Source organism: Vulpes vulpes, chromosome 3 (assembly GCF_048418805.1).
Source record: "Vulpes vulpes isolate BD-2025 chromosome 3, VulVul3, whole genome shotgun sequence".
In the NCBI taxonomy this organism is placed as follows: Eukaryota; Metazoa; Chordata; class Mammalia; order Carnivora; family Canidae; genus Vulpes; species Vulpes vulpes.
Genome location: NC_132782.1, coordinates 125,767,302 through 125,784,517, shown reverse-complemented (window position 1 = coordinate 125,784,517; position 17,216 = coordinate 125,767,302). Strand labels below are relative to the sequence as shown.

Here is a 17,216-nt window from a genome sequence, read left to right as displayed (position 1 = left end):
TCCATGAAAGAAAAAAGGGTGAAAAGGGGAAAAAGGTGGCAGAGAATACTTTCCATATATTTATTTCTCATTTGCATTGACCTCTAATAATTTGCATATTTATGAACTTTGCCCATTTTTTTTTAATTAATTTTTATTGGTGTTCAATTTACCAACATACAGAAAAACACCCAGTGCTCATCCCGTCAAGTGTCCACCTCGGTGCCCGTCACCCATTCCCCTCCAACACCCGCCCTCCTCCCCCCTTCCACCACCCCTAGTTCGTTTCCCCGAGTTAGGAGTCTTTATGTTCTGTCTAGGATGTTTCATTACAGACATCAACCTTTGACACATGTATTGCTGATATTTTACACTTTGTTATTAGACTTTTTAGGTTGTTTTTAATTATGTTTGATAACTTTTACTTTTAAAAATGCTTCAACCTATATTTTTCTAGTTAGCAATGTCAAGAACAAAACAGTGGTACTGAGTCCTTTCTTTATAAAGTCTGGAAATCATCATAATTTTACTTTTGTTGGTATTATATAGGATGTCTGTCTCATTTTGTCATTATTATATTATTTTATTTTAAAAAAAATATTTTATTTATTTATTCATGAGAGACACAGAGAGAGAGGCACAGCCATAGGCAGAGGGAAAGGCAGGCTTCCCTGCAGGGAGCCTGATGTAGGATTTGATCCCAGGGCCCTGGGATCATGACCTGAGCCAAAGGCAGATGCTCAACCACTGAGCTACCCAGGTGTCCCATATTATTTTCTTTTTTATATATATTCTCCTTAAATAAATTTTATATTTTTTCTGGTTTGTTGTTACTATATTTACCATAGACAATTCTAACTAATTCCTTATGTAAATGGTTTCCATTCTTTCTACCAATTCATTCATATCATGACTTTGCCAATTTGAGAGCTCCAGATATTGGTGTGTTGTTCAGTTAGCTGGTAAACATCTTCTGGTAATATTTCAGGATAATATAATTCCTGAATTCTTGCATATCTGATATTTTATGGTTATCTTAATACTTAAATATCCTTTTTGGTGGGAATAGAATTCTTATGTCACAAACTTTTTCTTTGAAAACTCTAAAGACATTACTCCTTTCTATTCTGGCATCTACTCTCTTTATGGAGAGAGAAGTCTGAGGCCAGTATCCTGTCAGTCTAGAGTAGATAACCTACTTTTTCTGCCCTGGTATGTGTGTTAGTTTTCACTAGGTATACTATATTATAACCTCAAAAGTGCAGTGGCTTCCAACAACAGATAAGTATTTCTCCCTCATACCACAGGTTGGTGGTCAGGTTCTATAGATCTGCTCCAGCCATCTGGTTGGGTACTCTTCTGCTTCTCGTGTATTCCCATTTTGGAGGGAGCAGCCTTATCTGGAACATGGACTTTTCCTGGGAAAATGTCCAGGAGTAATAAAGTTGGCAAAAACTCTTAATGTTTCTACAAATTTCTGATTGGTGATGCATAATCAGGTTCATTAACATGTTATTGACCAAATCCAAAATAACCGGAGCAGGAAGGATATTCTGCCTACAGAAGGGGGGTAGTTAATAAGTGGGAACAACAACAACATCTCTCACAGAATTTATAGGACTCCTTCTTCAGTGTTGAAATTCAAAAATTTCACTGAGAAATATCTATGTTTTAGTATATATTTTAATTTTACTTTGTATCTAGTTAACTTTTCTAGACTAAAAGTATTTATTTGAAAGAAAAGTCTCCTTAATATTTATCTCTCAATATTGCTATAGTTCTATTTGTTCATTTCTTCTGGATCTACAATGATTCATATTAGACAGTATGTCTTCCGTATCTGTTATCTTCTCTCAGGTCAATTTTATTTTCTTGTTCTTTTACTATATATGCTGAAACCTGTCCTTAATAGAACAGATATGACATTCTCCAGTGTGGATTTTGTTCTTTAGGGTTTATACTACTGGTTTCCATCCTGCCATAATGTTACCTGTTTTCTTTTTTTTAAAGATTTTATTTGTTTATTCATGAGAGAGAGAGAGAGAGAAGCAGAGACACAGGCAGAGGGAGAAGCAGGCTCCATGCAGGGAGCCCAACATGGGACCTGATCCCAGGTCTCCAGGATCACGCCCTGGGCTGAAGGCAGGCACTAAACCACTGAGCCACCCAGGCTGCCCAGTTACCTATTTCTATTCTTTTTTTTTTTTCTTTTAGTTACCTGTTTTCTTAATTAGTTTCCTAGTTGTACCACTGTGCCAGCTATCTTTCATCTCTCATTTCATGTATTTAATTTCCTTGACAGTGAAAAGAAGATGCTACCTATAATAAATACCTATAATAAATTTAATTAAATTTCCTGTAGTTAATCTTCTGTTTCAAAAAAATATTCTAACTCTTGAGATGTGTCTTTCTCATTTTAAAGTATTTAAATAATTATCCTGATTTTTTTATCGAATCATAATAGATTTAGCTCAGTTTGTCTTCCTAAAACGAGTGGGAGAAGATTCATCAAAGATCCCCAAATTGTTCCATAAATAGTCAAGGAATCCTTACCTTAGATCTTGAGCTGAAAGATGATGAATATAGATTTATAACATTATTTTGATTATTTGATGAGTGAAGTGGGAGAAGAAGCTGAGACTATAGGAAAATTACTTTGTTCCTATATCGTTTCATTCCCAAGGTTATTAGTATATCAGAGAGATTGCTAATCTCCTCAGCCTAACCGCTACTCCAGATAGATGTAGTCATTGGAGCTAGTTTGTTTTGTTCTGTTTTGCTTTTTGTTTTTGAATGAAGGTTAACTCTCCATTCCATCTTATAGCACACGTTTAATTGAGGAAAAGAATTCCTTCATTTGCCATGAACCCATATTAATAAGAAGCTTGATCAGAGGGAAAACTTCTTGCCTGAAGGCTTTCTTTTGTCATGTATTTGCCTATTTGCTAACCCAGTTTCAAAATGGTGTTGGTTCAAGGAGCTGAAATGTACTGTAAATAGAATAGACTTCTTCTCTCAAAGATTGCTCCTATCTCTATCTTTACTCTTTGAAGTTTTGGTATATTACTGGGATTCTATAGGATTTTAGCCAAGTCTGCAATATTGAACTTTTTATTGGCAAGGAAACATTTTAATCATCCTTTCATGACACCCTTCAAACTGGATCAACTTATATGCTATTTAAAAGAAATGACTAAAATTTTATCCTATCTAGTTTTTACTCTTCATGACACCGCTATTAATATATTAATTCTTACTTCACTCTTGCTAATATGAGGAACTAAAGATAATGAATATGTAAATGTTTCCATCTCCACTTCCCAGAAGGAGAATCAGATTTTTGTTTCTTGGACTCCCAAGTGTAATTAATATCTTCATGTATTTGGAGACATCCTGAGGCCAGCACCACTGAAGGTTTTGTCTAGGATGCATGGGCCCTTGAAGGCAGGAGCCAGAAAAAGATGAGTCTGAAAGGCAGTGGCATGACCTATGAAGAAGACTGGTTCCCTGGGGCCTTTGTGGGGTGGGAACTTTGTGGCTCCTATAAGTAAGAGGCACCTGCACAAAGCTTGTGTGCAGGTTCTCAGGACAGATGGGACCTGGAATGGGGATGGCTACAGGTTGGACTCTAGCCATGAGAGCATAAAGGCCTGGGAGCCACCACCATGCTCAATTCAGCAGAGAAGAATAAACCAAACAAACAGTTTTAAAAGGATCCTTTTAAATCCTTATGACTCATAAGGAAGGAGCACAGGGATTTAAATTACTCTGAGGGAGTTTTTTCAAGCGACTTTGGTAAATCTGAACATATTGGTGGTCAATACGAGGAATCATAACCAGAACTTCCTTAGATTAGCTTAAGAAAACTGGATAATTTTTAAAAATTGTAACTATTTTTGTTACACAATTATTCATGAATTATTCATTATAGAAAGAAAAAGAAAGGGAAAACAAAAGATAGAGGAAAGGGAGGCAAGGAGGAATGAAAGGAGGGAATGAAAAAGGGAAAGAAACCAATCTGGCCCACTATTCAATTGCTTATTTAGGTTTAAGCATTGCTTTCAAATTGGTATCCAGTTTCTCTCTTTTTCTTTTCTCTCTCTCTCTCTCTCTCTCTCTCTCTCTCTTTCTCTCTCTCACCTACATGCTCTTTTGTATCCTACTAGAAAGAAATTATCTTGTGTGGTAATTTGCTTAGCTGGCTTCATCATACACATAAATCATACACACACACACACACACACACACACACACACACACACACAAATCTTTACAGGGCACCTGGGTGGCTCAGGCAGTTAAGCCCTTGATTCTTGGTTCTGGCTTAGGTCAGGATCTCAGGATCCCAGGATCCACACTTATCGAGCAGTCAGCTTGTGGCTTGTCCCTCTCCCTCCCCCGCTTTGCTCCCCCCACTCCCTAGTTCAGGGGCACATACACACTCTCTCTTTCAAATAAATAAATAAATAAATAAATAAATAAATAAATAAATAAATAAATAAAATTTTTAAAAAACAAAAAATAAAAACCCCTTTACAATATATATCTGAAAAACTTTCCACACCTTGATTTACCCCATCCATTTCAACTGTTAAATGGTAATAATAACTGGCAATGATTAATGGCTTTACAGATTCTAGACACTGTTCTAAGTACTTTAGTATCAGCTTACTGAACTCTCACGATGGCCATTCTATGATTGAGAAAACTGAATCAGAGTATTCGAATAAGCTGCCCATGGTCAAAATTGTCCCAAATTCCCAGCCAGTCTACCTCCAGAACCTGTGAGCTGAAACACCACATTATAATGTACTGGGTTCCATTACAGGAATGTAACATATAGCGAATGTAATCATTCACTACTGATAAACAGACTTTTATGATTTGATATTACAAACAGCTGTAATGAAGTTACTGGCAACTTAAATATTTAGTGGACAATGAGATATGATGGGCCAGTTTCCATAGATGATTAATTCTTTTCATAAAACCAAATGTAATGAATGTTCAGATTTACTTAGCTTTCAGAAAAATCATGACTTTTCCTCATAAACTACGGTAATTAAGTATATGACAAACTCCCTATAATTAAGGGATAAATTGCTGGCATAAAAATAAAGAACGCTGGCATGCTGTAATTACTCTGTAGCTTACAGTTTATCAAACATGTACTCTGAACATAGGAGGTTATATAAGTACATAACTTCTAAAAGAAACCCTTTGCCTTTTCCACACAAAACTGGCAAGCAGAAAATGATAGCTTGGCATAATACATAATAGTGCTCAAACTACTGCATGTCTGCAGACCAAACTTTAATACTGGACTCCCTTCCTCTCCTCTGAGAGCCAGTTTCATGAACCTAATGTCACTCTCCAACTATCAATTACTAAGATCAAACAGTGGGAAGAGTTTTGCATTCATTTGTTTCCCATTGTGAAGTACGATGAAAAGCAACATATTTACTCCAAATACTCCTTATCACATAAGAAAGAGAAAGCCATCGTGGGCTTCCCTTAAGTGATGGCCTTCCTCCCTTTCTGGCTGATGAGCCAAATACATGTCCTCTCAGCAACAGAGCTCTGCAGGGAAGTCTGAGATATGTCCCCAGGAGCTGGATTTTTGATCTTCCCGTGGTCTGTGTGATGCAAGAACAGACCCTGCACTCTGCAGACAGTGTTCTGCCTGGAAACAGGATGAAAAGAACGGGAACAAGGTCGGAGCTCAGGAAGGTCTGTGCCAACACACTTCGGTGGGAAGTAAAAATAGGGCACATGAATTTGTTGTAAATAGAAAAAAAAATAATGAAAGAAGTTAATGAACATTGATATCTTGAAATCTATATATTCTAATAGAATATTTTTGCTTTCATATTTTAAAACTCACTAAATAAATTTGCATAAATTCAACAACAGGAATTTATGATCATGTTACATATAAAAGGGCATAATGGTATATATCAGGATATTTGGCAATGCTAGGGGGCTACTGAAGAACCCTTAATTAAACAAATATGTTCTAAAACAGAAGACAGTGATTATTGTTCAAATTAACTTCAGAGGTATATGAAATGAAGACTAATTGTTACCCTGACCATTGTCTTCAAAATGTCTAATAGCTCTTCCTAAATTCTATTGCTATGTTTAATTCTTGAGTTAAAAAAGATCTAATTTTGTACATATTATTCAGTTTTTTAAAAAACCTGCATCTAGAAATATCACATTATAGAACTTTGTTCCTTATCAATAATGTGGACTTTCACAAATTACTTAACTATTTAGGAGTTTAGTACAATGGGGACATTTATTGTAATCAGGCATTAGTTAAGCCACTGTGGAAAAAGAGATGAAAACAGTCCAATGGTTCAGAGAAGAAAGAAGTTTATTTCTTTTTCAGAACCATCTAGAGTGTGTCTGTGGACTGCTCCCTGAGTTCATCCAGGAACTAGGCTGTCAAAGTGGATCGGCTATCTCAAAAAGCTAAAGATTATTTCCAGTCATACTTTTTCTACTTGATGAGAAGGGTGAGGAGAGACAGAGACAAGAGTCTTCAAGCAATGAATCTGAGGTTGCACTTACCACTTCTGCTTATACCCCATTGGTCTAGACTTAGCTGCATTGCCTACTTGCAATGGTAGCTGGGAGATACAGACTATGTATGACTGGGCAGTGGTGGATGTGGCTAAAATTGCATTGGGGAATTCAATTATTAAAAGGAAGAAGGGAAGATGGACTATTAGCAGCATTTGCTACTATAAAAATTGTTGTAAGGAATGAAGTTATACTTTCAGAGTATAGAAGTGTATTTGCAGAATTTACATAAGCAATCTGCATAGTACTTGACACGTATTGAATACTCATTAAATGGTAGTTATTAATATTTTCTTCTTATGATGATGATGATGATCTAGTACCTCTATCCTCAATGTAATGCTTGAATTCCCTCCACAGAATCAAGGATAAGTGATAGTTTAATTATTCTTGAATCCTTATAATAAAAGGAATTTCCTTAAAAAAGGAAATTTCACTGCTCTTAAGGAAGCCATCCCATTTTTAGAGTTCTTTCTAGATATTTTATCTTTTTATATTTACTTTTCTTTCATCCTAATTGTGACCTCTGAGGCACTAGCAGAACAAATAGCATTCCTCTGCCATACAATAGTCCTTCAGATATACATGGAAAGTTATTGTTTCTTTTATGAGTTTTCTTTTTCTCTAGTCATTTTTTATTCCTTCAACAGTCTTTCATAATCTGTGACTCTGAGGCCACTCACTGTCCTGGACACATTCATTCACTCGTTTAACAAATATTTGAGTACCGACTACTCTATTTTATCAATGCTCACCTTAAAACTATGTCACCAAGGGCAGTATATGGTGTTCATGCTACTCTGAGCACAGCAAATCATCAATCCCCTCATTCAGGATATTATGTTCCCTAAGTGGAACTTAAGATCATATAACACTTGGCAGCCGTAACACGCTGCTGACACACACCAAATGGTAACCTACTATACCCTCTGAGCCATTTTTTGTTTGTGCAGTTACCCTAGATGTACCCTACCCTACATGAACTTCTTTTTAAATCCAAATATAAAACATTTGCTTTATTCCTAGTTGTTAATTGTATCCAATCTCTCAAGAACTTTTATTCTTTCAACCAATGTATTAATTATCCCTCACTGATTCATCCATCAAAGCTCCTGATTAGCATGTAATTGATCTCTTCATCTAACATATTGATCAAAATGTGGATATGGATAGGGCTGCTGAGAAGCATTTAGTAACCCTCTGAGCAATCATTGAACCAATTACAAATACAAATCATTGAACCAATTACATAACTGCATCATCATTTAAGAAATACTATCCTCTGTAGCTCTCAGATGTCTCAAGACAAAGTTTTGAGAAAAGTTTTTGTTAAATACTTGGCTTCTTATTCATTGCTATGCCCAATGAAGCCTTGACTTGCCATTCAAAGTGCTACCTGGTCCAGCTCCATTCTGCCCAACCTGACCCTTAGGACCTCCCTGATTAGGAGGGCATGACTGGTGTTTTCTTGCTGCCAGACCTTTATATAATGAGATTTGACAACATTTATTGAGCCCTGTTATGTCCTAGGCATTATACTAAGCAGTTTCTCACATAAATAGAGCATGGGAAAAATGGAATATATTTAATGAAAAAAATGCATGTATTCTCAAATAGAACCTTATTATTTCACCCATGCATGAGACCATCATTGCACAATGTTCCTTATCTCAAAGTTATGGCAAAGCACAGAGCATATTCCATGTATAGATACTCAGCCTTTAGCATTAGGTATTCAAAGAATTATTTTCGATGCAATATGCATTTTTCTAAGATGATGTCTTCAGTGACTAAATTCTTGCTAAATACCACATTAGAGTCTAAATTTGCTTCAGTAAATAAAAAATGACTGTGCAGGAACTCTCAGAAATGATTATTCATTTGCTCTAGATAACAATCACATTTAAGAATTTAAATCATGAATCACCTGTACAGATGTTACCTTTTCCAAAGGACTTTCTACTCGAGGAATGCTGATCATTGGCATCTGTGCCAGATTATCCATGTGTATATGTTCATTTTCTGGTTGTCTTCCTTTGAAATTATTTACCACACACACAACCTAAAATTTCAGGAAAAAAATGCGGTTGAAGCAAAGCCACACTCCCTGTGACTATGACCTTTTTAAGTAGCTTAATAAATTGAATCATAGTACTAAAGTATTAAAATTACTTAAGTATTACATATGTAACTTTACATCCATATTTATCTTGTATAAATTTTAATAGTTATTCCAATGCAAATGTGTTCAAGAAAATTTATTGAATAATGTGTAGCTCAGTTAATAATGACAATTTCATTATTCCAAATTTTTCATTAAATTAGATTATAGTCAATGCTCAAATCAATCTATAAATAACATCATAGCCTTATAAAAATTCATAGCAAGCTAACCTTTCCCTAATGTGGCTAACCTACAACTTAATTTAAATGCTAATTATTTCCCATTGCTTCAAGATCATTACATTCATAATAAACCTTCTACAATTGGCACTTTCTAATTTAGTAGCATCCCTTTAATTAACCTAGTTTATTGTCTATTATTGTATCCCATGTATACTTGGCATTTAAACAATAGCTTACTGGGGCTACCAGTGAAATAGAAGACCTTTTACATAAAGGAAATTGACCCTTGTTTCAATTGATTATATTCCCATAGGCGACAGTATTTGAACTAAGCCAGAGGTTCTCATACTTCGGGTTACATAATAATAAAGGCCCAGCACTGTTAAAAATGCACATTCCTAAACCCTTCCCTGAAGATTCTGATTTTGTAGATGATGGATGGGGGCTAGGAGTTGCCACTTTTTGAAATACATTCTAGAAGCTTCTGATGCAGGTGAATCATACTGTAAGGAATAGTAAATTAACACAGGAAAATTACTTGCTATATTTACTTATATTAAGCAGTGGATGAGATATTCTTTTTTTTAAAAGATTTTTTATTTATTCATGAGAGACACAGATTGAGAGAGAGGGAGACAGAGACACAGGCAGAGGGAGAAGCAGGCTTCATGCAGGGAGCGCGACGTGGGACTCCATCCTGGGTCTCCAGGATCAGGCTCTGGGCTGAAGGTGGCGCTAAACCGCTGAGCCACCTGGGCTGCCCTGGATAAGATATTCTTGAGCCTTCTTTTGCTGGGTTTATAGTCTATTACCAAGCCAAAACCCAGAACTTACTTGCAGTTATAACCTAACATTCATTTTTAAAAAGGATAAATGCTTAATATATAATTACACATTTACATTGTATATTTTCACAAATGCTCCACTGGAAAGCCTTTTCTTTAGTAGGCCTCATTACTGAGTATTTTCAAAGGCCAATTAGATCTTGATTATTCTCCAGTTTTTAAATAAAATTAATAAATCTACAAAATAATAACACACACTATGAAACTTTATTTGAAAAAAACATCTCCCTAGTTGTGGAATACTTATTATACTTCCATTTCCATGAATAATTACAGATCAGAAGCACAGATCAAAGCCTACTAATTTGATACATCAACTTTATCAGTGCCATTAAGATCTTTAAAGTAAGGGATGGTACAGGCTTGGAGATGGGAACTAGATAAACCTAGTATCAAATGATGACCCTACAAAAGACTATAGGGCAAAAGACTGCCCTATAGAAAAGGTCAGTAAATTTTGGCTATAAGGGAGGGGCACAATAGTACATATTTTTGGCTCTGCTGGCATACAATCTCTGCAGCAGCTATTCAACTCTGCTTTTGATGTGAAAACAGTCATAGGCAATTCATAAATGAATGGGCATGTCAGTGTTCCACTGTAACTTAAAAAAAAAAAACACAGCGGGTTGAATTGGTTGCAGTTTGTTAACTGACCACTGCTTAGAGTACAAAGAATATAATCAAGAATTTAGCCAATAACAGCATAACAAGCAAGCAGTTTCACACTCACTTCATGAAACATACACACATATTTCCCTTCTCATTAATATTATAAATTAATGAAAGATTAGGCAGATGAAAAATATTGCTACAAATTCTTGTGAAGTAATATTTATTGAAATGAAATAACTATGTACATAGATGTATGGAAGTCATGAGATGAAGAAAAGTTCATCTAGAGTTAATATGGGCTTTTGAAATTAGTATAATTGCTTTTTTATATTATTTAGGTTTCGTAAACTCTTTGAAAGCTTGTATCAGTTATGTCTTTGCCTTAATTGAGGGTTAGGACAATACCACTGAAGCAGCTGAGAATTCAAATGCCACTATTTAAACACCTAACAGATAGTAGATATTCATTAAATAGTATCTATTAGCATAATGATTATTCATTACTGTTATTATTTAAATTATAAGGGAGGAAATTGCCAAATCTTCTTCAGAACCATTTTCAAATATTTAGCAAGTTTTGCCTGCTAACATTCACAAGTATGGAACTGATGTCCTATTAGAAAAATGGTCATGGTTGGGGGGCTCCTGGGGGGCTCAGCCCATTAAGCATCCAAGTTCTTGATTTTGGCTCAGGTCACGAACTCAGGGTTGTGGGATGGAGCCCCGAGTCAGGCTCTGCACCCAACATGGGGTCCTGCTTGTCCCTTCTCCCTGTTCATCCTATGGCTCTCTCTCTCTCAGATAAATAAATAAAATCTTAAAAAAATAAAAAGGAAAAATCCTCATAGGGGAAAGCAAGAGGCTTGGTGTTTGATCCTGAGTCTGTATGTTCTTAGTCCTCTGGGTCTGAATTTTCTCAATTTGTAAGAGAAGAGGTTGCAATATCTTACCAAGTTAAGTGGTAAGTGGACAACCATTCCTTTGGTTGTCAAAGATATGAAAAATTCAACAAATGTTCAAAGTGAAACCCAAGATCTGCCTATCTTTGGACCCCCCTCCATAAAACTTGATTTTTTTCTGGATTCTGTCGGGAAAACAACCCCCACACTCCCTCTCCCCTGATTACACAAGGCTGAAAACTTGGATTTATCCTAAAGGATGAGTATAGGATTCTCCTATATTCAACCAGTCATTCAATTTGCTCAATTTTCCTTCCTAAAACATACTACTTTGGTTGATGTGAACCTCTTCCTTAGAGGGCTTCCTTATAAGCTCTATGAAAGCAGAAATGCTCTTCTTCCTCTTCCTCTTCCTCTTCCTCTTCCTCGTTTTCTTCTTCTTCTTTCTTCTTCTTCTCCTTCTACTTCTTCTCTTCCTTCTCCTTCTTCTTTTTCCTTTTGCTCATCATTGTATTCGCAGTACCACAGAGAATGAATAGACTAACTAATGAGCATGTGTCCAGCCAAGAATTCTCAAGTTTCCCAATGTTCCTATATAATTTAAAGTGACATTCCTCTGAAACACTCTGTTTTTACATTAGCAGCTTTCATGTGTATAATCTTATCCTGTCCTACAAAACTGACACTAATAAGTTACCACTACACATGTATTTTTGTGTTCTTTTGCCTTTGGTGATGATTTATTAATCAGATCTGTTTGTGGTCATTTTACCTCTTCCCTTGCAGCAAGTAACACATGTGTTTTGCATGGAGTTAAGTGCATGGGCTCTGGTAAAGAGGCTGGGCCTTAACACCAGCCTCTTTGATTTACTCACTCTGTGAGCCTGGGCAAGCCACTCAATATAACTAAACCTGCTTCTTTTACCTGCAAAATGAGGACAATAACTGTATCTCACTGTGCTGTTGTGAGGATTAATTGAGTTAATCTAGTAAAGATAACTCAAATAACTCTTACCATTATTATTACATTACACAGGATAATATGACAAGCTCTTGATGTGCTCAGTAAACTTGAACTACTAACTTGACCCTGGGCATCGTTTTTGGAAGCACTTTGAAGCAGACATTTGTTCAGCATGTATTTGTTACATAATATTAACCAATCTACAACTATTGTTCACCTAGTATTTGTTTTGCATTTTCTTAAGCATGGGGATTTGGTTCTCTAACTAAAGAAAACACACAGGGGATGGGAGTGATCAACAAGACAGGATATAATTCCTCAGGTATAATGTGACAGGCCAGACTTTGAGTGCAGTGGAAACTCCAGAAAAATGGGAGAACCAGGTAATCAGGGACACTTCCTGGGCAAGTTAGGACTTGTCTGAGAACAATCTCAAGTGCAAAAAGGATCTGAATAGTCATCAAAGGTGAGGACCATGATCTTCAGAGCCTTCTCTGCACCCCACACTCAACTGTACCTGCAGTGTATGAGATTTCATTTAACCCTCAAAAGAGCTTTGGGAATAACATAGTTCCTCCATTCATTCATTCATGCATCAAATATTTCCTGAGAACCCCCTATCTACCAGACCCTGTACTGTGTACTGGGAATACACAGTGAGGAAAACAAATAAGCGCCTTCTCCACGCGCAGCTTACATTCTAGTGGGTTTGACAGCAAGAACAAAACAAAAACAAAAACAAAACTATTATATGTGGCATATTAAAAATTGAAATATGCTATGGATAAAAGTGAACAGGAAAGGAGGAAAGGATTCCTTGGAGAGGGAAAGCCATTTTAAATACAATTCTATGTAAAAAAAAATGAGGAGCCAAGTGACCTGTTCAAGGTCACATATGCACCATATGGCAAAAGCAGGATTCAAACCTAGGTTCACATGACTCCCAGACCCCTGTTTTGCTCTGTAAAAAAAAATATGGAGGAACTGGCATTCTCACTGGGTCAAACATAAAGGCGACACAGAACCTGTCTGCAAGGCAAAGGAAGCTGAGTGGATACATAATACAGGATTTCACTGCAAGGAGGGGAAAAAAAAAAACTGGGCTGTGAAGAGTGCAGCCAGATTACTGATGATCCCAGAAGCCCAGTGGGACATATCTGAGTTTAATGCAGCAGGAATGAGGTTTGTTTTGTTTTGTTTTGTCTTGTTATTAGCAACAGCTTATGTTCTAAAGAAGAGAGGCAGAACGGGAGGTATTTGGAGAGTCTGAGATGAGGAGCCAGTTAGGAACCTAGAGATAGAAGACAGGGAAGAAGCACTAATCTTGAAAATCGAGTATAGTCTCACAGTATACACTTTGGTCAGAATGGCCAAGACATAAAATGTGGAGGAGACATTTTGTAGTGGAAATAAACTGGGACCAGATGACTCACCGGGTGAGTCGAGAAGAATGAGTCAAAGGCAGACACTAGACATTGGGCCCGGGTGACTGGGGGATGTGGATGCCTTTAACCAAGACATAGAGTCTTGGAGTAGGTTAGTGCTCATTTTATTCTGGAACTATTTCAGAGTTCTGCACACACTGCAAGATAACTGGAGACACCCCAGGATGTTGCAAGCCAGAGCTGTAGTCGCTGCTCAGAATAAATATTCTATTTGCCCAAATGAGAAGCCCGGGAATCATCACAGATTGCTCCCTCTCATTCACCTCCATCATCCCCAGTGTGCCATCAAGCTCCAAACCTTCTGTTTCACAAACCTCCCATATAGCCTCCCTTCTCTCTGTGCCCATGGAGGCCTGATTGGCGCCATCTTATTTCCCTGCTTCCGCACAACTTGCCTCCCCTACCCTCACCTGGAGTTTTACTTTTCTAGCAAAACTAGTTTCAAAATGCAAACTGTATCGGAGAGAAGGGGCTGAAAGGAAGCAAACTATCAATTATGGAACTTATTTCAGTCATTCATGTGGCCATTTGTTGAACATACACCATCCCGTTTCAACTTTTATGTCCTTATAAGCTTTAAGGAGGCTGTCATTAGCCTCATTTAAAGAGGAAGAACCTGAGGCTCGGAAAGGTAAATTGGCAATGGCACAAACTGAGTGAATAAAGAAGCTGAGATTCAACCAGCTTTAACTCACTTGAACTCTGACAGTGGCTCTCAGATCATCCACATTCAAAAGAAAAAAGCCCAGATTATTCTAACCTACAAGGCCATACAGAATAAATACCCCTGTATTTTTTTTATTTCCCACTCTTGTCACTCACGTTGGATGACTGGTACCACTTCCAAGATGTCACTTCCCCTCGTGTGAATGCTGTGCCCAGGCCTATAATATACTGAGGGCACCATAAAGGCCTATCTTATGAAGCATTTTTTTAAGACTTTATTTATGTATTCAGGAGAGAGACAAAAAGAGGCAGAGACATAGGCAGAGGGAGAAGCAGGCTCCCTGCAGGGAGCCTGATGCGGGACTCGATCCCAGTACCCTGGGATCACAACCTGAGCCAAAGGCAGACGCTCAACCACTGAACCACCCAGGTGTCCCTCTTACGAAGCATTTTATGTTGCTTCTGAGCACTGTGCTCCTTGCCCCTCATTCCTTATGCCCCAGCTTTGACCTCCCTGCTTTGCAAACATTTCAAGTTTATGTATCCCAACCTCTTTCAGACTGTCCCTAATCCCAACAGAAATCTCTTTAGTTTAGGAACTAATATCATTACATTTTAGAGTTTGTAAAACTCTTTGTGTCTATTTTGTGATCTATTCAAGTAGATGGACTCTATCTTTTTCATGTATTTATCCCCAGCACTAAGCACAGTGGCTGGATCATAACAGGGCTTCACTAAATGTTTATGTTTTAAGGAAGGGAGTAAGGGAATATTTGAGGGAATAACCCCTATTAGTGTCTGACCCGTGAACCAGACCGTAACTCTCACAGGAGAGACATCATGTTCATCTGAGCCTCCTTGCATCCCCAGCTCTTGGCACAGTGCCTGGCACCTGTAGGCACTCATGCTCAGAAACGACTGTGCATGAATGCACAAATGTCTGTTTTAGTTATTACAGTTAAAGCATTATTTTCATGTGACCTTTGATTAAGGTCATTTACCAGGTGTGTGGGAATGTCTGAAGGGCTGCTGTGGAATGTTTTGAATATGTACAGTCAGAGAGGCTTGAGCCCAGGAGGGATCCAGAATCCAACCCATTCACCACATGGTTTTCAGATAAGGAAGTGACAAGGAAGATACTAGGGTTTTGGATTTGGTCTTTCAAGGTGTCAAGATGTTCACTGGAAGTGAAGGAAAGTTGGCGACAGCCATGGGAAGATAAGCAGGTAGACTGATGAGATGCCAGTGAAGATGCTCTAGACCCATGGAGATGAAAGACAGCTACATCTGACACTAGTGCTTTGACATTTTAACTTTTGGTAGTTCTTTACTTAGGGTTTATGTAGGATATTTGTCTTGTTTTGTTTTATTTTAAATGTTTCAATCTGCTTCATTTGTGGTGAGTGAAAGGAAGGAAAAGGCTCTGGCCCAGGTCAGGGCCCCAGGCTTTCTGGGTTCATAAAATATCTCTGGGAGAGAGATTAGAATGGGCCTACGTTTCCCAGGCACCTGGAGAATCAGAGGGGGGACATTAGGAAGAAAAGCAGCACAGAACTTGGGGCAGGGACAGGTCCTACTCACCACTCTAACATAGGACGGTCTACAGAAAATAGCCTATTTAAAATGCCTGGCACACAAATCATTAGCTGGAAAGGTTCATATGAGTTTTTGCTTACTGGTTATGAACTAGGGAAAGGAGCTGAAGAAGGGAAGTTAAGCGTGAGAAGCAATTTAAATGTAATCAAAATGGAAATAAAGTGTTTTTTCCCTTTATAATGTGTCAATGCAAAAAATATGTTTTGATGTATAGCCTACACATTTTCCATCTGGGTTAAATGTTATATACTCATAATGGATTGATTTTTTTTAAAAGCCAGACTAAAATAAATTTTCCAACAACCAAAACCTGGTTTTGTAGTAATACTACAAGGAGGTTTTATAAAAAGAAGAGAGATGGCATGCTTACTTCACTAGAAATCACTACGGATGCTCTTCACGACTTGGCAAATTCTGATGTGAGATGGTATTATCTTGGAAATCATCCATGCATTTTTAGTTGCTGAAGGGAACCAACTGATCTCTCAAATGAGGTTTACCTATTAGCAGGCGCTGTAACATGGCAGTTCATGGAGAGTACTATGCTGAGGCCTTGGGGGTACTCTGGGATGCTCTAGGTACTCTGGGATGGAAAGTGACCTGAGGAAATTCTCAAAATATCCAAGCAACCCATTCTTAAAAACTATCCAAGAAGGACTGAGTGTTTTTAGCTCTGTTCCATTTAATACGAAAATATTTGGTTCGCCTTTAAGTGTAGAGTTTATATATTTTCCTCCCCAAATTTGACTTTAGGCAGAACAAATGAGGAAGGAGGAAGAAATGAATGACTTAAAATATACATCTTATCATTTGATACACCACATGCAGAGACACCTGCATGTGAGTCACCCTTTTTTTTTTTCTTGTAGGTGATTATGGACGTTAATTAAAAATACAGTGAAATCCAAATAAGTTTGTACTTACCAGAAACACTGCTATAGATATTCCAACCAGAAAGCCTGCTATCACATCTGACCAATGATTTCGGTATTCTGCTACTCTGTTGAGTCCAGTAAGAAAGGCCAAGCACATTAAGCCCAAACATAAAACGGGTTTAGCAAGTCTTGTTCCTTTGGCTTTGATTGTGTTGGTAATGTACATCTGAAACATTAAATGAAAAACATAACATTTCATGAAGGTATTTTCTTAATATATATCCAATATATTTGCATATATGTACACATATATATTTATAGACATAGCTATGCATACAGAGTTCAAATAATTAGTCCTAGTTATGAATTTTTTGAAGTAACTTTCTTGTAAGTGGAATTTA

At 37.3% G+C, this 17,216-nt stretch overlaps 1 protein-coding gene across 1 annotated transcript in view; it reads right to left on the bottom strand.

The window, feature by feature from the left end:
• The window catches only part of PLPPR5 (phospholipid phosphatase related 5), a gene marked incomplete at its 5' end in the record, with an annotated part of 121,137 nt that overhangs the window by 23,393 nt on the left and 80,528 nt on the right, over positions 1 to 17,216 (bottom strand). The window contains 2 exons of the mRNA XM_072751309.1: positions 8,510 to 8,629; positions 16,865 to 17,041. Of these exons, the coding sequence (XP_072607410.1) occupies positions 8,510 to 8,629; positions 16,865 to 17,041 (297 nt within the window). The remainder of the gene's footprint in view (positions 1 to 8,509; positions 8,630 to 16,864; positions 17,042 to 17,216) is intronic.